Here is a 21,972-nt window from a genome sequence, read left to right as displayed (position 1 = left end):
CCAGTAGGCTTTTGCGTTGAGAGCATGTGGAAGCTGTGACATTACCGTGAGGGAAAAACCATCAGACATCCAAAACAAACCATGGCTTACAGTCAGATTCAGCCGTTTATTTATGATCCAGAATCAGATCCCGAGGCTGAAACTGAACGAGAGCAGCAGCAGCAAGGACTCGCTCCGATCGGGGCTCGAACCCGGGTCTCCGGCATGGGAGGGGACGCACTAACATGGAGGCAGAGATATTTACTCACCGCCTGCGGTTCCAACACACGATCATGAACCTTTTTCCTTGGGATTGCATCATCCTTAAGAAATAAATGATACGCAAATCCGTCGTCAAACTGGGCCTTGTTTGTAAAACAAGCATCTTCGAAATGCAGGGAACAAACAAAAACACTTGCACAACTCCGTTGATGCTCTGTAAAAATAAACTCCATCCACTGGTCCCTTAATGCTGTTTTTTTTGGTAATCTGTGCAGGGTTGTCTTGCCCTGGCAACCAAAAACACACTTCTTTTGTGACTTTTCGCGACGCTCTCGCTCTGATCAGTGAAATGTCTGTGCTCAGCCTCTGCAATACGGGAACGCGCGCTCTTCCGGCAGACGTGCCCTTAGGATCCATATAAGGAAATTCCACTCCATCTAACGTCACACAGAGCCATACTGGAAATAAACTTTCCAAAACTTGTGACAAACCGGAAGGAGTATTTTGGGAACAAAAATACTCCTTCAAACCTACAACTTAATTTTTGAAACTTTGTCCATGTTTAGCAGTGTAAAAAACTCAGTATGCATGAAATAGCATTTCACCCCCCCCCCCCTTTAATTTCCATGTGTTGTGAAGGATTTGCAGTGCATTTTGTTAATGCATGTGTTGTGAGGATTTGCCGCGTTTCGTTATGTGTTGTGTGGATTTGCAGCGCGTTTCGTTATATGCATGTGTTGTGAGGATTTGAAGCGCATTTCGTTATGTGTTGTGTGGATTTGCAGCGTGTTTCATTATATGCACGTGTTGTGAGGATTTGCAGCGCGTTTCGTTATATGCACGTGTTGTGAGGATTTGCAGCGCGTTTCGTTATATGCACGTGTTGTGAGGATTTGCAGCGCGTTTCGTTATATGCATGTGTTGTGAGGATTTGCAGCGCGTTTCGTTATGTGTTGTGTGGATTTGCAGCGCATTTCGTTATATGCACTTGTTGTGAAGATTTGCAGCGCGTTTCGTTATATGCATGTGTTGTGAGGATTTGCAACGCGTTTCGTTATATGCATGTGTTGTGAGGATTTGCAGAGCGTTTCGTTATATGCATGTGTTGTGAAGATTTGCAGCGCGTTTCGTTATATGCACGTGTTGTGAGGATTTGCAGCGCGTTTCGTTATATGCACGTGTTGTGAGGATTTGCAGCGCGTTTCGTTATATGCATGTGTTGTGAGGATTTGCAGCGCGTTTCGTTATGTGTTGTGTGGATTTGCAGCGCATTTCGTTATATGCACTTGTTGTGAAGATTTGCAGCGCGTTTCGTTATATGCACGTGTTGTGAGGATTTGCAACGCGTTTCGTTATATGCATGTGTTGTGAGGATTTGCAGAGCGTTTCGTTATATGCATGTGTTGTGAAGATTTGCAGCGCATTTCGTTATATGCATGTGTTGTATGGATTTGCAGCGCGTTTCGTTATATGCACGTGTTGTGTGGATTTGCAGTGCGTTTCGTTATATGCACGTGTTGTGTGGATTTGCAGCACGTTTGGTTATATGCATGTGTTGTGAGGATTTGCAGCACGTTTTGTTATATGCACGTGTTGTGAGGATTTGCAGCGCGTTTCGTTATATGCACGTGTTGTGAGGATTTGCAGCGCGTTTCGTTATATGCACGTGTTGTGAGGATTTGCAGAGCGTTTCGTTATATGCATGTGTTGTGAAGATTTGCAGCGCATTTCGTTATATGCATGTGTTGTATGGATTCGCAGCGCGTTTCGTTATATGCACGTGTTGTGTGGATTTGCAGTGCGTTTCGTTATATGCACGTGTTGTGTGGATTTGCAGCACGTTTCGTTATATGCATGTGTTGTGAGGATTTGCAGCACGTTTTGTTATATGCACGTGTTGTGAGGATTTGCAGCGCGTTTCGTTATATGCACGTGTTGTGAGGATTTGCAGCGCGTTTCGTTATATGCACGTGTTGTGAGGATTTGCAGCGCGTTTCGTTATATGCACGTATTGTGTGGATTTGCAGCGCGTTTCGTTATATGCACGTGTTGTGAGGATTTGCAGCGCGTTTCGTTATATGCACGTGTTGTGAGGATTTGCAGCGCGTTTCGTTATATGCATGTGTTGTGAAGATTTGCAGCGCGTTTCGTTATATGCACGTGTTGTGAGGATTTGCAGCGCGTTTCGTTATATGCACGTGTTGTGAGGATTTGCAGCGCGTTTCGTTATATGCATGTGTTGTGAGGATTTGCAGCGCGTTTCGTTATGTGTTGTGTGGATTTGCAGCGCATTTCGTTATATGCACTTGTTGTGAAGATTTGCAGCGCGTTTCGTTATATGCATGTGTTGTGAGGATTTGCAACGCGTTTCGTTATATGCATGTGTTGTGTGGATTTGCAGTGCGTTTCGTTATATGCATGTGTTGTGAGGATTTGCAGCACGTTTTGTTATATGCACGTGTTGTGAGGATTTGCAGCGCGTTTCGTTATATGCACGTGTTGTGAGGATTTGCAGCGCGTTTCGTTATATGCACGTGTTGTGAGGATTTGCAGAGCGTTTCGTTATATGCATGTGTTGTGAAGATTTGCAGCGCATTTCATTATATGCATGTGTTGTATGGATTCGCAGCGCGTATATGCACGTGTTGTGTGGATTTGCTGCGCGTTTCGTTATATGCACGTGTTGTGAGGATTTGCAGCGCGTTTCGTTATATGCACGTGTTTGTGAGGATTTGCAGCGCGTTTCGTTATATGCACGTGTTGTGAGGATTTGCAGCGCGTTTCGTTATATGCACGTGTTGTGAGGATTTGCAGCGCGTTTCGTTATATGCACGTGTTGTGAGGATTTGCAGCGCGTTTCGTTATATGCACGTGTTGTGAGGATTTGCAGCGCGTTTCGTTATGTGTTGTGTGGATTTGCAGCGCATTTCGTTATATGCACTTGTTGTGAAGATTTGCAGCGCGTTTCGTTATATGCATGTGTTGTGAGGATTTGCAGCGCGTTTCGTTATATGCACGTGTTGTGAGGATTTGCAGCGCGTTTCGTTATATGCATGTGTTGTGAAGATTTGCAGCGCATTTCGTTATATGCACGTGTTGTGAGGATTTGCAGCGCGTTTCGTTATATGCATGTGTTGTGAGGATTTGCAGCATGTTGTGAGGATTTGCAGCATCAAACTGATGAAGATGTTTTGTTTTTTTTATTTGCTAGTGTTTTTTCAATTTGCATGTGCTTTCTTAAATTGCAGCGCGTTGAGCTCACTCGGCCACCATAACAAATACTTAATACAAGCTAAGTTGTTTTGAGAGCATTTGAGGCATTTATTTTATTTTTTTGGTTTTGCTTTTTGCATGTACATACAATGCACTGTAAGTCACTTTGGATAAAAGCATCTGCTCAATGCATTAAAAAAAAATGGACCACAAAACCAGTATTAAGTGTCAATTTTTCGAAAATTGAGATTTATAAATCATCTGAAAGCTGAATAAATAAGCTTTCCATTTCCACAATATTTTTCCAAGATAGAACTGAAAAACTTTGAAAATCTGGATTCTGAGGGAGCAAAAAAAAAAAAAAAAAAAAAAAAAAATCTAAATACTGACAAAATCGCATTTAAAGTTACCCAAGTGATTTCTTAGAAATGCATATTACTCCCCAAAAAATAATTTCTGATATATTTACGATAGGAAATTTACTAAATATCTTCATGGAACATGATTTTTTCTTATTATCTTTACTTATACTTTACTTATTTTTGGCATAAAAAATAGATAGATGGATAATTTTGACCCACACAAAATCCCAGCAAGTTTTGTGGTCCAGGGTAACACACACACACACACACACATATGTATATATATATATATATATATATATATATATATATATATATATATATATATATATATATATATATATATATATATTTAAAAATTTTTTGAAGTCTCATACTCACCATGACTGCATTTATTTTATCAAAAAAAAAAAAAAAAAAAAAAACATTAAATAAGAAAACCTCTAATTGTTATATTACATTATAAATGTCTTCACTCTCAATTTTAATTAATTTGATGCATTTATTTTTTATTTTTTTTGGAGGGATGAGTGAAAATTATTTTCTTTGATTTATCTCTCATTATGCATGTTTTTTCCCCCATAGACTACTTCGACCAGTGTTTCTGCTCCCTTTCAGATGAGGAGGTTAGGGATTGATGTTCAGGTAATGTGAGTAAATCACTTTCTAACTCTAACAAATCAATGGATAGTGAATTAACCTTTTCCAATTATTATTATTATTATTTTTTAGCAGACTGTATAGAACAGATATTTCATTAGCAGTAAAAGTAATGTCTCTAAACAGTGAGTCAAGTTTTTTTCCCTTCATGTTTTCCCTTTACCCGTCACTAGATGGCAGTAGCTAGTCAATGAAATGCTCGATTGTACTGAGTCATTGAGGAACTGTCTGTGTTTGTAGAGCATGCATTGCATGCACTCGTCATGGACTCTCTAGCCTGCAGTGGAAGATCATCAGTGGTGCAGATACTCCAAGAGTAATTATCTTCTGTTTCAAGAGTTTGATTATTTTTGCACCTGTGCATTAATCGAGAGCATACATTTTCTCTTGTGCTTCTGTTTTCTGCATTTGGCAGCAAATGTCTCCAATTAATTTCAAAACGTCTTTCTCAAGGGGGAGCAGCTCAGAAAGCCAAGTCCTTCACTGGACCGCATTCAAATCTCATTGGAGACGTTTGTATGCTAGAAAGAGCCATTTGTTTAAATCAATTCAAAGGACTCGTTGCTGACATAAAAATGGAAATCTGTCCACAAACAGAGCAAACCACATGCATGTTAGCTAGTGGCATATTTAAAATGGTGGAATTCACAATCAAATTATTCAGTACTTCACAAATAAAAAAGATTTATGATCAATGAGCGCAAGACAACATTGCCATCCTAAGCAACGCATTTTCTGTAAATCCAAGGTACTTATAAGAAGAATGGAAGGTCAGAATGGGCTCTGAACAGAGTTTTGGAAATGGAGTGATGAATGGAGTCCCCTCGTCCCACAACAGGATAACTAAACAGACTGTGGCATCTACCTTCTGCAGTATGTGGAGAACTTCATCAAGGTTTTTTGATGAGCAATCTTTTTTTTTCTTCTGTATTTAAAAACTGTTATTATTTATTGTTTCAGGACCCACCACAAACGTTCCTTTCCAACCTGAACAGAGGACAGTGAAGAAGAAGAGGAAGAGGAGGCAAATCAAACAACTCATTGTCAGGCTTCACAGACAGCAAAATGTTTTAAAATAGTTTTTTACTTCTTATGGATCTTTCAATGTGACTACAACCTCAACCCCTTCCTACAGGATGTTTCATGGAAGGAAATTAAATTTGCATGTGTGAAAAATGAAATGTCATTTGCTTTGGAAATGGATCATTTGTTCTTGAAATCCAATTGAAAATGTAGCCATAAATAAAATCTATCAAAATAAAATGACAAGATGCTGAATCCAAGTTCCAAAATCCATTTTTAAAAATTGTATTTGTTGGGGTGAGAGACTCACTTAAACCTGAATTGTTTCATTTCTGAACAGAATTATAAGAATAACTCTTTTTCCAACAGGTTTTTCCAAACCTGCCACTGCATTAGTCCCATCTCAAACCCACGTCATTGGTTGAGCCAGTGTTGCTTTACTGTGTTGGTTGAGATGCTCAAATAAACAGCGATTATATGAATTCTTCAAGGAAATGAGTTTATAAATGGCTTATTTGTAGTTGTAAAAATATCCAAGAGCCCTTGCTGTTTCTTCAAGCAATCCAAACATTAAGATTTCATTCTCATTCTCATTGAAGGCCCAAATAAGCACTCATAAAATGAAAAAATACATTTATTCCCCCAGGAACACGGCTTATGCATATTCTAAACTCATTAGTTCTTCCGGACTTGCTTCTGTCTCTGCTGGAGGGCAGAAATTTTTGCCTGTTCATTGCCGAAGATCAGTCTGGCGTCCTGCGCGATCAAGAAAGATGACCGTCTGCCTTCCAGTCCTCAAATTGAAATGCTTTATCTATTTCTGTGTTTCACCCGGGGCAAGGGTTTATTGATGATAATGAACCCCCTGATCCCTCAGCACTTCAGAGTATAATATTCAAGACTTTGGAAATCAAATGCAAAAAAATAAGAACACTTCATTTAAAATATGCCGGCTGACTATTGGTGTTTATATATAATGGTTACAATCCTTCTTCAAAGGGTTAATGTGCACACTGTAGCAAGTATGAGAACTATAAGCAAATCAACTAGATTAGTAGACCAGAAAGTTCATTCAATTCTTAGTTTAAAAGAAACGTCTCATAGCCTGTATCATTTGATCAACTTTGAAACCTTGAAAACAAGCTCCTGTGACGCCTCACCTTCTTCCCATCTCTTGAGATTGCATCCCTGCTGTGTTCTCCATATGAGAAACTTCCTTTATCTCTTTAATTCTGAAGTGTTAGCGCTAATGAGACTCTTTGAGTGGATCACGCACCGATGCTCAGTTATTACTTCAGTGCTTTGTGGAATCACCCATCTGCCAGGAGGCCAGCAACACATGAGCTGTAATTTAAGCTGAAATGAGGGTTTGGTTACCACCGAGGGTATAAGGAGGGCAAACCCAAATACTCAGTTTGCTGTTTGATTTGTGTCATGATTGATAGTATTAATATCTTTAATAAAATCATTCATTTGTATTAATTAGAATTCATTTATTATCCCATATGAATAGTCCTAAATGTGTATATTTATGTATTTATTTATTTTTAGAAAAATACTAGAATATCTCCGAGCTAGCATAACACTCCTCCTCACTTCAGGCTTTTTGTGTTACTGGCATATGTGCTCTGGAGCACATTGTATGATTGTTTTTATCTCTGCGAGGCTCCTGGGAAATGCAAGAGTCAGTCTGGCATTAAATCTAATTAATGGTGTTTCTTTATGCTCACCAAACATGACTGCAAAACTCCTGTTTTAACCTGTTTTGAAACCTGTTTCTGAAGGAACTGATGTTGAATATCAATAAATGTTGGTATACAAGATATTATTCTATAAAATCTTGTCAGATATTACAATACTTCATGGCTATGAGACTAACCCAAGCTTCTAGTTTAACTGTATAAACACCCTGAAGAACATTTCAGCATGAAGTCGTACGGAGAAATATAAGTCTAGGTTTTGTAAACTAAAAACTGTTTTTCTCCTAGCTGTTTTTGTTCAGACATTTGATACAGTGCCACGTAGTGAGTTATCATGTGTCCTAATTCGATTTACAAACACAGTCTGCTTTTCAGAGGTATTAGATTTCAACTCGGGAATACCTCTGTAAGTTTTGAATTACAAGCTAATAAAATATTAACGAGTCTCCAGTTTGTATCAGTTGTGCATCTTTTAGTAACCATGACAATCCAGTAGACAACTCTTGACTTTCTCATCCCTCAACAGACACTTTTTCATTTTCAACACAACTTCATATAAATATAGAGAATATCTTAAAATATCATTTAACGATTTGATAATTGTTTTGGTATTGGACCTGGTTCATATTTGTAGCCTGTTTTCCACTAGGAACGTGAGTTATTCATTCTATAGTGTGCATATTTATAAAAGCCCCTGTAGAGAAAAAATAGCTTTTTGTTCAGTCCAACAAAGATTAAATGTGTTTTTTTTTGTTTTTTTTTTATTAATAAAATGTTGACTAAGCAACGTAATTTGTGTACAGAGAACTGATCAAATGAAAATTAAACATTTGTTTTGATTAAACTCATTAATTTGTTGCCTGTGTATTTTACTCTTTTGTATAGACACACTCATGAAAAATAGTCATGGCCTACTATTACCACGTTAAAACACATTGCTCTATTTTCATAGTAAACAATTTGTGTTGGCTGTGTGTGTTTTTGTGATTAGATGAGTGATATTTTAGTGATTAGATGTATGAAAATACCTGCTGTGTCTCAATAACCTACCTAGGCAGCATTTAAGATGTCAAGTTGCTGCTGCGCGTTCCCGCGACGACCAAGTCTGTGCACGCGCCGTCTATATGAGCTGTATAGAGAGTCAGCTCTCTGTGTTTTGAGACACAGCCTGTGTAGGTCACAGCACCGTGTCACCACTGAGGTCGCTGTTATTCCTGTGGATTTCAGGCTGAAGTCGGACACACTTTAGAGGAAGGACAGCGGTTTTGAAAAAGGGAATATTTCACATCGAGGGAATCTGTCACCGCTAACCGGGATAATCTGTCGCTTCTGTGTCCATAAAGGCAGCTTTTCTTGCCGGACTTACAGATAATGTGAGTGACTTTCATTGCTCAGTTTGGTGCGTGTCTTCTGTTTAGAGCAGCTAACATGTTAGAGGTTTGTTGTTAGGTCGTGTTTAATTGCTTTACAGTGGCAAGCTAGCATGCTGCTAATGAATGAGTCCATATTATAAACAGTCGTCAGGTGAATTTCGAGGATCATTTGTTTTAGTAACAAGCACAATTCTGTTTAAATTCGCGATTCTAATTGTGACTTTTGTGTGGTATTCGCAAATATTGCTATATGTAGCTTCTTTTCTATCAGGGTTAGTTATATCTATTAATAGTTTTGCATTCGGTTGGCTTTAGTTATATTATTTGTCTTTCAATGAGTCAAAATTGCTTTGTTTTGTTTTAATTAAGTATGTGACCAAAGTTTTCCAGAAAATGTGTAACGGCTGTATGTCATGGAAAAATCGATTGATTGTATATGCATCGTAAAGAGTTTAACTGTTGTGTTCTGAAGAGCTAAGTTAAGGTTATTTATTTGTGTTTCACTGATATGAATGATGTACACCGTATTAGGTGACTGTAAACTTCAGTGTCTGCGCATGCGCGACTGCTCCGGTTAAATGTCTACCCTTTATAATCCCTCTTGTCATTCCACGAAATGTGTGTGAACTTTATCAATGAAAAGCTTTTACTTTGTGCTATTATACAATGCTTTTACACTAAAGCAGAAAACTATATATATATATATATATATATATATATATATATATATATATATATATATATATATATATATATATATAAATTATATTAATAAAATATATATTTTTTATTAATATGTATTAAGCAATTAATATCTATACATGAGTGTATATTACACCTCAAATTAATACTATAAAAAAACCGAAAAAAAATAGGACACAATGTAACTATCAAAATGAAGGAATTTTCAATATTTATTTATCTGTTTATTTATTTACAGTATTGTATTTTGAATTTTGAACTTTATTCCATTGTGTTTTAGGATTAACAGAAATGGCCATAAAATTACTGGATAATGTCCTGGCAGCAAATTACCAGTCCACTTATGTTTAGATAATATATATATATATATATATATATATATATATATATAGATATATATATAGATAGAGAGAGAGAGAGAGAGAGAGAGAGAGAGTTTCATGGAATGACCCTGATAAGAAAAAATCACTCACTCACAGCTGCCCTGTATTTATAATTCCATCCCTGCCTTTGTACAAAGAAGAAATGTTCTCCCATCCCTGCTGTGGTAACACAATTATGCAAAATGTATTTTAACGGATCATCAAAGCAATGGCTTTCAAAAATTGTGCATAATTTGAATGATGAAGTTTGAAAAGCATAGGCCTAGTTACCAACTACAAACCTGCACACCAACTAGTAACATTTGGCTTGATTTTATTTATTTATTTTTCAGTTCTTGGATATTAGTACACTCATTTGAATATTTATAGAACACAGCAGAAGCGCAGTAAAATGTTGACTTTGGAAGTCCCAACGACACTGGCCTCTTTGCATCCTGTTGCGTCCTGTTTTCCATATCCTCTGAGTCTGGCTATAAAGAGAGCAGGAGCAGAGGAAAACTGCATGTGTGGTACAGGAAACTCACAGCCCTTTGACCCCGAGCCATTGCCAATGACAACATCTGTACTGCTGTCATAATTATGTGCAATTACTCATCTCTATGATTGTCTCACTGCAAACATGTAGCTTCAGATAGATAGATGTTTATTTGATAAAGCAGTGATGAGCCAAAAATGTGGGGGAAATAAATCTGTGGTTGTCTATCACAGTAATAATGCGCACGTGGAGTGTTTCTCACAGTTTTATTGTTTATATTGGATTTGTGTTGCTTTTTATGGAAGAGAGTGTATCTCAGCCAGGCTTGCATTGCCAAATATGCTTCGAAAGGACTTGTGTGGTCATTATCAGTGGATATTTAGATATTTTATTTCATTTTTAAATGTTTCATTTAATTTTAATTTGAGTTAAAATTTCAGTTTTTTGAAAAGTTAATTTTCTCTTTCATCTCCATATCACTTGTTTCAAAGTCTCTTAGGCATTTTCCACAAAGCCTTCTTTACTTTTGATGGTCATCTGCACAGAATATAGCCATAAAACATTTTTATTGTGTGTCTAACATAATTATAAAGCTTTTATCAAAATGAAATGTTGTGTAAGCATATTATGATTAAGTTAATCTTATAACAGATATAAGAATTGATAATGAAGATTAACCTTTAAAGGTTACCAACAGTTGTTATTATTATTATTATTATTATATATTTTTTTAAACATTGCACTTCCCTCTTTGTGACTGGTGGAAGCACTGAGTTTACACCATTATCCGGTAGCTAGAATGGTTAACCATAGGAACTGCACGTATATTTGCCGGCTCTTATTAAATCGTTGAAAATTCAAGTGAAGGTCATGGTGCCACATGAACTTTGGTCTAAGTTTGTCTTTGGTTACCTCCACTTGATCACTCAAATTTGGGTCACATCCGATTAATAGCATGCTACTCTATTAAAGTCACACATTTTTTTATAGGTTTTTATTTAATGAAAAATGTGCCTAATTAAATGAAATATAATTCCCAGTGTGCATAATATCCATCCTAAATTCTATGTGAATTTGGTACTATTTAGGGCAGACAGGCTGGATAGTTGACACATTTGGACGCAGGGAAAGTGTCCATCTGAATGGGCCGTTGAGTCATTGGCTCACTTGATTCGTTTAAAAACTGATTCATTTAAGAAATGAAACCCCGTGTTACTATGCACTGTTGTATAAAGTTAATAGCACATTAATTTTCTGCTCGCGCATGTAGGTCTACTGATATTCAGAAAAGTACATTGCTTGTGCAGTGAATATAAAAACATTAAAAAAAATCATATATGGGTATTTTTTTTCTTTAATTGTTTGAATTATAAGGTTATTTTACCTGTATTCTAATAGGCCTCATCGTGCAGTGAATGCTTTTGGACTCTCAAGACGTCTTATTGTTTGGTTTTTCAAGGTCGATGTCAGCTCTCCTATCATCTCTCAATCCCTCACAGTTACAAATACAGCACAAACACATGTCAGGAGAATGTTTTCAAATTCCAATGAAGGAAAAATCATAAGTTTTTTTGTTGTCTCCTTTTTAAAGAAATTCAAAAGTTGCGCTTGAACCATTTTGAGCATAAAAATGATTAAAATGTGCTTGCGCTTGTTACATAATGGAGTTCTGATTGGCCAGCAATTATTCATGAATTAACTTAAATTAATAATTGTAACATTTCATTTGCATGATAACTTTTACATAATACACATTATTAATCCAAAGGTGATGGTAAGGGGGGATTGTGGTTTTACTGAAGGGATGCTTTTTGTCATTATTTTCCAGCAGAGGGATGCCATCCCCCCATATCCCCCCTCAGTTCAAGCCCTGCTCATCAGTAAATCAGTGGAAAATGCTTAGAAATTATGATTCTAAGTTATGCGTTTGGAAATGGAAGTTTAGCTTAAAAGATCTGGAGACTGAAAACTATTTGAAGTGTATTAAAGCTGTTTGCACTGATTTATTTTGTTCATTTGTGCAGTGGCTCAGGAGATCAGTCTTCGAGTCTGTAAAAACTCGAAAAACTTAGTCTCAACAAGCTGAAAAAGTTATTTTGAGGTAATGTAGTCATAAAATTGATATCGGAAAAAGTATCGTTCAGGAACCAATATCGATATCAAATGTTTTTGAATGATCGCAAGCTCTACGCACAACAGACGTCTTTGACATAATGTCAGTGCTGTACTCTTGCCAGGTATAATAATGCCCTTGTTATTAGCCATTATTGCTTTTGTAGATTTGACAGCAGTTCAGTTACAATCATGCAGTCTTCAGCCCTCAGTGGATCTCATGGATCTTAACGGATGTCATCCAGTGTTTCAGATAAATCACCTGCTCTTAATAGGGAATTATATTGAACACTATAAGAAGTCAATGGTTTATGGTAGGATCAGAAAGAGATCAGATAGGGCCACCAACTGTTCTCTCAAGAGGAGAGACAGTGCAGATAAAGATGGCTCAGAAAGCAATCCACTTTTACAGGATAAGCCCATACCTGAAGGGGAAGAACAAGATCAACGAAAAAAACATATGGAGCAATAAGCAAGGAGACTAAAATAGAACTGTTGTTGAAATGACAAGTCCTTGACAAGACATTTGTCTGAGAATGGCCTAATTTCCCGAAACATCATTAGACTGCATGAAAGAAGACATTTTCCCTTTCATAATAATGTGAGACCAGTCAGACTAAGGATGCTCGATATCGGCTGATTCCAATGATGTTCAGATAATATTGTGCATCTCTAAATCAGACCATAGAACTTTTGCCAAGGCATGCATCACAGTTAACATTGTTCATGATTTTCAAATCACAGATGATAAAAAAAAAGAATAAAAATTCCCATACACTCCCTATGTACTATATGTCTCAAAGTTTAACGTTTGAGTGATCAGATTGCTGTCCTTCTCGCATCCTGGAGGGTGTTTACACTTGGTATATTCATGATTCAGTAGACATCTGATCAGTAAAGATGCACGAAATGATGAAATCTAAGTACCCTAGCAATTTCTTAACAAGATTTCTTAACAAACATATTGATGGTTATTTATTTTCTTTGGTCATATACACGATTTATTCATTTATTTTACCATGGTAATTAAGTGAGAGGGTGACAGCTGCTTCATGGCCAACTTAAAAGTTCTGCTCATCTGTCATAGGGAGCAAAAATATGAAAATCTTATATAAATTTGGGAGATCCTGGAAATGTGTCTTACCAATGCCATTGCAACCAGAGGACACTAGGAAGGGTCTTGCAACCTGCAAGGACTCGCTAACAATTCTCTGGCAACCACACATTAAGGCAGGCAGAATTGCCTAGGAAAGCACCACTCACATTGTCTTCAGTGATCTAGTTTCTCGTTTCAGTGTGTATTTGTTCATTATGCATATCAAGATTTCGAAGTGGCTAATGAATGGAAGTTATTTTGTTATTTTCATTATCATCTATGTACTAGAGACAACCCTTGTCGGCCTCCACTTGCAGCATACTGAAAAACAATTTGTTCACAGTCACGTGGTTTGTGTTAAACAAAACAATAATTTTTCTGTCGGCAAAGCTTTGCATACTGCCGGCCAAGTCAGTGATGAAACTTGTGTGTCTGTCTTCCAGAGCTGCGGTGTAGCTACGGGCTGCAATGGAGGATGGGAAGCCTGTGTGGGCGCCCCACCCAACTGACGGGTTCCAGTTGGGCATAATAGTGGATATCGGTGCGGATGCCCTCACCATAGAACCTCTCAATCAGAGAGGAAAGGTAAGACGTCAATTTTACTGCCCTTGAAATGCATCCTGTTAGCATTTACCCAGTGATCAAGCAGGTGGCACCCATTGATTTAATTCACATTATTGTGCCTCATACGAAGGAAACCTTAGCTTAGTTGCCAAGCACCTTTGATGTTCTGTTCCTCCACTGAGACCAGACTACCTCAGGAGATCATGTGATCAGTGTTTCTGCTGACGTGTTGAGTTTTTCCCACCACACGCTTGATTAACTTCATGATGTGTATAAAAGGCCTTCGGGTATCTGAGCAATAGGTAAAATGTGAGAACATGTGTATGTGGAATAGTGCTGTGCCATGTAAGGGTGTCACTTGCAGGGGATTTGAATAAGTAATGAGCTCTACCTGCTGCAGGTGTGCGAATCACGTTACACTCAGTGTAGGTTCATTAGACTAAAAAAGCCACCTGTGTTTCAGCTGCTTACCAGTCCCTTAGAGACTGTAGCACTGGGTGTATGATATCTGAAAATAGAAAAAGTGACAAAAGCGACTTATGAGGACATTCTCGCAAAGGAAAATTTAATAAATGTAATAAATGGGGTCGTGCAATATTGACGAAAAATAGATCTTTATATTTTCTGGAATTTTATTTTTAAGAATAATTATACAATATTTTGCTGAGTGTGTTGTTGTGCTGACATCTTAAGGACTACAGTTACATTAAATGCATAAATAATGTTTAGCTATTTGAAATAATAATAATACAAATAAAAAAAACTAATGAAAAGATACTTTAAATGTGAAATTAAAACCGCCAGTAGGTCATTCAACAGCCACATTTTGCGACACATGGCAGTGGTAAACCGTTTGACGGGAAATAAAAGAGCATGGCTTCAACAACGCCGTCGTCTGTTTGCACATACACCATGACAAATAATTAACTGCACTTATACTTATTTAACTGCGTTAAACTTTTCCATTAATATGCAATTAATTGATATATGTACGAAAACGTTAAAATGAAAGGAATATTCTAAAAACCTCTCATGTAAACACCTTAATCGTAATATTGTCTTATTCAGAATAAGGTTAATAATCAGATTACTGCTGTCCATGTAAATGTAGTCACTGTTAATAAGTGAGTCATTACGATTGAACCAAATCATTTAAACGGTTGCTTCATTCAGGAAGGAAACATGTTATGTTGTTTAGAGACACAAAACAGTGCTGTGGTTCTGTTTGTAAGTATTTTTGATGGTGAAATTGATCAAAAACAGACAATATGGGGTCTAAAATCTTTGTATGACATTGACCATATAAAATTATATGTTCTTGATGTGATGTCCATTTTTTTATGCATCTAATCTATTAATTTATTTAAAAATTTGTTAAAAGTGCAATTCATACTGTACATTCAATGACTCAATAAAAATATGCTTCAGTTATGATCAGCATGTTTTTGGTTTTCTGAATCAAGGGGTTCCTGAAATAACATCTTATAAGTAATAATAACATAATTTTGTATAATTTTATAATTCTTATAAAAAACTTACTCATTAAAGATTGCATTGAAGGAGAAGTTAACCTGTTAACCCTACCCCCCCCCCCCCATTATGGGACTCACAGCTGAAAGTGCTCTACCTAATTTATAATTGTAACAGTTTCCTACTTCAGTGTGTTACAAACATAATTTTGGTGTCTTTGGAAAGAAGATCCTTTGGGCTTTACTTTTTATCAACCAGATTTGATAATGCTCAAAAATATTAAAAGTTATAGACCCTGAAGTGCCTTGAATAGTTTTTTTTTTAGTTTTTTTACCACACTTAAATATTTTTTTATTTGATATAAAAATACATGAAATGAGTCCTGGAGCAATCTAGAAAAGTAACGGGTTGAAAGTCACATGTCTCATGAGTTTCTATTTCAAATCTGAATAAGATCCTGAAAAATGTGGCTCCTGCTAATTTTTTTATGAGACTGTCTACACCCCCCACCCCCCAAATAAAAGAAAATATATTTCCCAATAGTATTGAAGGCTTCTACAAACTATTTAGTCAGTAAACTTTGCCACTGCATAGTTTTTTTCAGTTATAAAACACTAGACAGAAACTTAGACATCATATAAGTGATTTATTTGAGCACTAGAAAAATACAATAAGAACAATTTGATTAAGAAAAAAAATAAAAAAAGATTTAACTTTGTTTGTCAATTACAGAAAATCCTGAGATTGCTAGAAATGTAGCATTTACAATGAATTATGATGCAAATAAGTGCTGATGTGTTGATGGCCACTTATACAGATGGTAATAACACAAATGTGCCAAAGTAAATAATCCACTCTCTCTATTCATATAGACACGTTCACTTTGATAGCTGTGATCATGCAGTAATAGTGAGCTGATTTGGGCTGATTTGCATTCACATTCAACATAAAACAGACTCTCACATTTATAAAAACTGTTGAAAAATAAAAGAAACAAAGAAAAAGGCGATCGCTATAAGTTCCGCCTCCATCAGCTGACAGGTGCGTCAGAGCGCATCACAAGCCCTCAGGAGGGAGCGCCAAAATTAAAATATACTATCTTTCATACACTTTTTTTTTTCCCGATGGATCGCCTCATTCTGTTTGTAACACTGTACGCTGCAAAACCATGCCGTTTTTTACTATCAAGATGCAGTTTCCGACCGTGCGGTATTCCATAACGGACGCAAACAGTTATGTCGCTGAAGAACTGAAACGTAAACAAAGGAATTATGATCAATATTACAACGTTATTGCTTCGTTGGACTAAACATGCTTCATGAGATGTCGTTCATTGGACCCTTACCTTTCTAACTAAACCGGGATTTACAGCTCTGGATGTTTATGACTCGTTATTACGACGGATCTGGTATGTACAGCGTTTCCATTGTTCATTTTTTTATGTGTACTGCTTACACAAATATAGCAAATACAGTCTTTATAAGCTTTCCATTGAAAAACAGTGATCTGTCGTTGATGCTTGAGGCTTAGATTTTTATAACGATATATAGTTTGTCAAGATTAAATTTGTCCCGTTTAATTTAATCTATTCATAAACACTGACATGTGCGGGTCAAGGGGCGTTGAGGATGTCTGCGTCGGGGTGCTGGCTAACAGGTAAAAAAAAAAAAAAGTAAAGAGAGACTTGATTCTGACGGCTGTAGGTCTTGAATCCATGGCAGCTTTTATTGGCTAAGGCCTGCCCATAAGGGCGTTTGACCGACATGTCAAACAGCCAATCACTGTTTGTTTCATTTCAGCGTCACATTTCGGGGGCGTGGAAATGACGCTACAATTGGTGGTGATGTTACAAAGGGATTTCATTATAATATTATCACCCCTTAATCTGTAAGTTTCCTCCAATGGTGCCATTATTGTGTTTTAAACAGCAACAACGGTGTACCATCTCTAATGCCATTGCGAAAGTTTGAGCATATTAACTATTCTGCCTTTGTCTGCACAGGCGAGCACAGAACACTAATAAGATCTAAAATAAACATGCAATTTATTTACATTTACATTTTTTCATTTAGCAGATGCTTTTATCCAAAGCGACTTACAGATGAAGACAGTGGAAGCAATCAAAAACAACAAAAAGAGCAATGATATATAAGTGCTATAACTAAGTCTCAGTTAGGTTAACACAGTACAAGTAGCATGGGATTTTAAATAATATAATAAATAAAAAGAAAACAGATAGAATAAAAAAATATATATTTCCCAGAAGTTTACCGTCATAGACATAACTGACTGTTTTTGTAACTCGTGTGTTTTTAACGTAAACTAATCTGTGAGAGAGAATTTGATTTGGTACTCAAATGCTGTGACAGCTGCTTTCTGTCCATCTGCTTCGAATTTGTGTTCTCAGAAAACCTTATATCAGAAGTTTAAACTCATTTGGTTTAAAACGTATGATTTTAGCATGATAAACATGGTAATCAAAACCATAACAGATGTTTTTAGCAGGTCCCAGCTGCAATGGCACCACTCTATTCTGGTAAATGGGCGGGGAGCAGCAGCTCATTTGCATTTAAAGAGACAGGCCCTTTTCTATTTCCACTCAAATTAATCATTTTCAAAATTATATAATAAATGATCTGTGGAGTATTTTGAGCTGGAATTTCACTGATACATCCGGGGGACACTAGAGACTTAAATTACTATTTATTACTTAAATGACTATTAAATGACTTTAAATATTTCACATACTTTTTAGAATCCAGCATAAGCGCTTATCGTCACAGTTGTAACATGAAGGCTTTTTTCTTTTGTGAGTGGGTTTGGTGTCACTGCATCTTTGTTTCCAGGCAGAATGTTCAAGAACACAACACACACTTCTCTTTGACCTTTCAAGTTTTAAAATGTCGTGTAGTTTTAAAATGTCTCCTCAAAAAACTTATGAAAAATAAATAATAGATTAATTATTGTATACTTTATAAATTATAATATTTGTTATTTATTTATTATTATTATTATTATTATTATTATTATTATTCTTTTTTTACCCTAAATTTCATAACTTATTTAATATATATTAGATCTATATGAAACCAACATGAATAATACAAAGAGTAAATTTCTAAGAACTGTAAGAAGCTATGGATTGTTAGCTTTTTTTAAACAAAGATTAATTTTTTTTTTGAGATTTTAAAAAAAGGTTGTGTGTGTTTTTTTTAGGCCAAAGAGGTCGATGATAACCATGACATTGAGACATATGATAACTGTCCTAATGTAAATGGCTTGTATAAAAGTGAGGCAGTGGAATAATGTAAAGCAGGGATGAGATGAGTTTTCTGAGAAAGGTCGGCCTGTCTCATCTCGCTCTGAATAACGCACTGGTGTGATGGGCAGTTCTGGAATGTCTTATAATGTGTCATGTAATGGATTTCGCAGCTTACGTTCTTACCTTTCACATTAACATGACTTTACTGTTTCTTCTCTGCATTATGGCCACCATTAGACACGATCAATCATGGCTGACCTAACACCGCTCTTCATTGTCATTTGAGCAGTCGTATTGTATGAAGACCTTGAGTGTTTATAGCTTTACACTTCACTGAAAGTAACCAGACAGAGTCGGAAATGAGAGGACAAACTGCTGCCATCATTTACTTTTTTTTTTTTTTTTGTCCCATTAATCTTCTGCGTGGTCGTAAGTGGTGTGTGCTTTTAATAATATGGATAGATAGTGAAATAGGTTAATGTAGGCAGTTGTTGTTAGGCCAGGTTTTTCATTTGGCCGGAGGTCATAGAGTTGACAATGCTCATTTGACTTCTTTGCAGACATTCCTGGCACCCATCAGTCAAGTCTTTCCTGCTGAGGACGATGTCAACAAACATGTTGAAGACAATTGTAAGTATATTTCTACCTGTATCATCTTAGATAGTTAAGCTTATGATGTTCAAAGATATTCTCTTATTTACTTGGGATATATATTAGTTACATGTTTACATATTTACTTCCAGGTTCTCTTATGTATTTAAATGAGGGCACTCTTCTAAACAACATCCGTGTTCGTTACAGCAAAGACTTGATCTATGTAAGTTAAATTCCTGTTTTGAATTCTTGTTTTCTATCATTTCTGTGCCCTTTTCCAAACCCAAAACTATGCATATACACAAATACTTGGCCAACTCATAACATAAGCAACTCCAATTGGACCGATTTAGGGTGTGGGCACATTAGCAAAATTTTGCTGAGAAATGAGGTCCATTATTTATTGTGAATAGTGTAGTGATGCATGAAGATCTGCTCACACAGAAGTCTTTCAAACCAAGTAAAAATGTAATTGATTTTCACCATAGGGAAATAGATGTTTAACAATTACTTATAAACCCTTGAAAACAGACTTACTGTGAGCTTCGAGGATGTAAATCAATAGTTTATGATTTCGTTGAATCCTTCAGCCCGCATTATTTCAACCTGTTTTTCAAATAATCGTGTTTATCAGCGGAGTTCCTAATAGAAAAGCTACATTACCCATGATTCTCTAAAGAGAAAATCATGCTACAAAATCTCTGCACTGATTGCTCATACTGTAGCTGGCTGGCTTGTGACTTTTTTAAAAATCTCTATGGGGAAAAAACACTTCCAGATCCAACTTCACAGAAAAGGTGAAAATTGAAAAGTCTTCGCTCATGCTCTAGTGCCGTCCCCTCATTTTCCATTGGTTGGATGAACAGATAATCCCGCCCTAAGCTCACACCATTGTTGGAGCCAATGTTGATGTATCGACTAGGTTAGGTTGCTCAAATGAACAGATTCATGTTTTTTAAAGCACCACAGAACCTACCCGAGTTGTCTGTGGCATATTAAGCTAAGCATTTTAAATTACACCCATAACCTAAATATGTATAACAAATTGATTCTCTGATGAATTGAAGCCTCTTTTAATGAAACCGCACTTAAAATTTTAACAGATTTGGGTCATTAAATCTTTTTTTTAAATGCACAATGTATTCAAATATTTGGCTTAACAATCACCTCAGGGTAATGTGGGCGTAGATCTCACCGGCAGGCATCCCTGCAGGCACGGAGCTGATGGGCATGTTATTGTCGTGCTCCAGTAGCCCTTATTAGCCTCTTATCTGAGAGACGGCGGTCCCACTGTCAGCGTCCGCTCATCAGCACAGCCCACCGAGCCTGTCAGGAGACGGCCCAGGCCCTGGCCTACTGTGCTGCACGTCTCAGATGACCCCGCTAATCCTGCTCAGACGCTATCAAGTTGCCCAATGCACTTAATTAGGTCCTGTGAGGTAGCGACGCTCCACATGGCGCAGCTAACCTGAAATGATGAAGCGTGAATGACAGTGGTTAAAACATTGAACTTTTGTTGGGTCTTCAGCCATTGATTTTCAGTTTGTTCAAAATATGGAAGACTCCAAATACTGAATCACACACATGGCAACGAACGTTTTACATGTTTTCTGACCATGTGTGTTTTATTTCAGACGTCTGTGGCTAACATCCTGATTGCTGTGAACCCGTATTTCGACATCCCTAAACTCTACTCCCCAGAGACCATTAAGAGCTATCAGGGACGCTCTTTGGGGACACTTCCCCCTCATGTCTTTGCTGTTGGTGAGTGGGCTTCTAATAGGACACTTAAGGATTCAGTTCTAAGGCTTTATTTTGTAGATATGTTTTATTTTAAATGGCTACAGTGTTGAAAGTGATTTTAAGAAACATCTGTCTCTCTCTCTCTGTGTCTCTGTCTCAGCGGATAAAGCCTACAGAGACATGAGGGTTCTGAAGATGAGTCAGTCCATCATTGTGTCCGGTGAATCGGGTGCTGGAAAAACAGAAAACACAAAGTTTGTTCTCAGGTATGACAACTGTCAGTATTTTTATTGAATGACGAAAACACTCCTATTAATATTTCTCACATGCATACAGGGTCCAATTTAGTCGTTTTTGCCATACCTGGCAGTAGTGGTGAAGTTAGGACAATATTTATTTTTAACATAAGAGATATTTGTTTTTTAAATAAAAATGATAATTATTAAAATTATTATGGCATGCCTATGGAACTGTTCAAAAACATGAAAACCCATTGTAGTTTTCATTTGTGTGACTTGATATGAGGATTATTCAGGGAGCCTTAATAAACTTTCTAGTGATGTTATAGAGTTACACTACCATGCACATTTTTGGGGTCAGAAATGAATACTTTTATACAGCAAATTGGTCAAAACTGACCCATGAAGACGTTTATAGTGTTAAAGAAGATTTCTTTCAATTAAATGATTACACACAACTATTTTTCCCTAACCCTAACCCTATGATGATAATAAGAAATGTTTCTTGAGCAGCAAATCAGCAACATTGAAAAGTCTTACTGACACGAAACGTTTGAATGGTAGCATGTTGCATTGCTCAGTAATGTTACTGGTAAGTAAATATGCTTTAGGTTTCATTTGAACAAGTTTTGTCATTTCCACCATGTCTTGATCTGCTTAATTTCAGGTATTTAACCACATCTTATGGGGACATGTCAAGATATAGATGAGAGGATTGTTGAGGTATGTTCTCTAAAACACTTTGAACTGGTTGTGTCTATTGTTTGATTTTTGCATAAGATGCAAAATCAGTTTTTAAA

The 21,972-nt window shown here is 36.6% G+C and overlaps 1 protein-coding gene and 1 long non-coding RNA gene across 2 annotated transcripts; both read left to right on the top strand.

Annotated features, from left to right (window-relative positions):
- Positions 1-4,670: 4,670 nt before the first annotated feature.
- Positions 4,671-5,714, top strand: LOC113096497 (uncharacterized). Its single transcript, XR_003288525.1, has 3 exons — positions 4,671-4,752; positions 5,185-5,309; positions 5,397-5,714. It is a non-coding gene; the product is annotated as an uncharacterized LOC113096497 (long non-coding RNA).
- Positions 5,715-8,277: 2,563 nt separating this feature from the next.
- LOC113096498 (unconventional myosin-VI-like) lies at positions 8,278-21,882 on the top strand. The gene is made up of 7 exons (XM_026261899.1): positions 8,278-8,532; positions 13,744-13,885; positions 19,157-19,226; positions 19,340-19,413; positions 20,825-20,954; positions 21,094-21,199; positions 21,840-21,882. Exons 2-7 carry the CDS (start codon positions 13,769-13,771, stop codon positions 21,880-21,882), a joined length of 540 nt encoding a protein of 179 aa, XP_026117684.1. The 5' UTR covers positions 8,278-8,532; positions 13,744-13,768.
- Positions 21,883-21,972: the final 90 nt, after the last annotated feature.

This window comes from Carassius auratus, unplaced genomic scaffold (genome assembly GCF_003368295.1).
Source record: "Carassius auratus strain Wakin unplaced genomic scaffold, ASM336829v1 scaf_tig00215949, whole genome shotgun sequence".
Lineage (NCBI taxonomy): Eukaryota > Metazoa > Chordata > Actinopteri > Cypriniformes > Cyprinidae > Carassius > Carassius auratus.
The sequence above is the reverse complement of the archived record's forward strand: the minus strand, read 5'-3'. Positions and strand labels throughout refer to the sequence as shown.

What these genes read in the sequence shown, in the direction of transcription:
- LOC113096498 (XM_026261899.1), top strand. Translation starts at nt 13,769, where the DNA reads ATGGAGGATGGGAAGCCTGTGTGGGCGCCCCACCCAACTGACGGGTTC. An exon ending in CTCTCAATCAGAGAGGAAAG is followed by an intron (nt 13,886 to 19,156) that starts GTAAGACGTCAA and finishes ACTTCTTTGCAG; the next exon opens with ACATTCCTGGCACCCATCAG. An exon ending in CAAACATGTTGAAGACAATT is followed by an intron (nt 19,227 to 19,339) that starts GTAAGTATATTT and finishes ATTTACTTCCAG; the next exon opens with GTTCTCTTATGTATTTAAAT.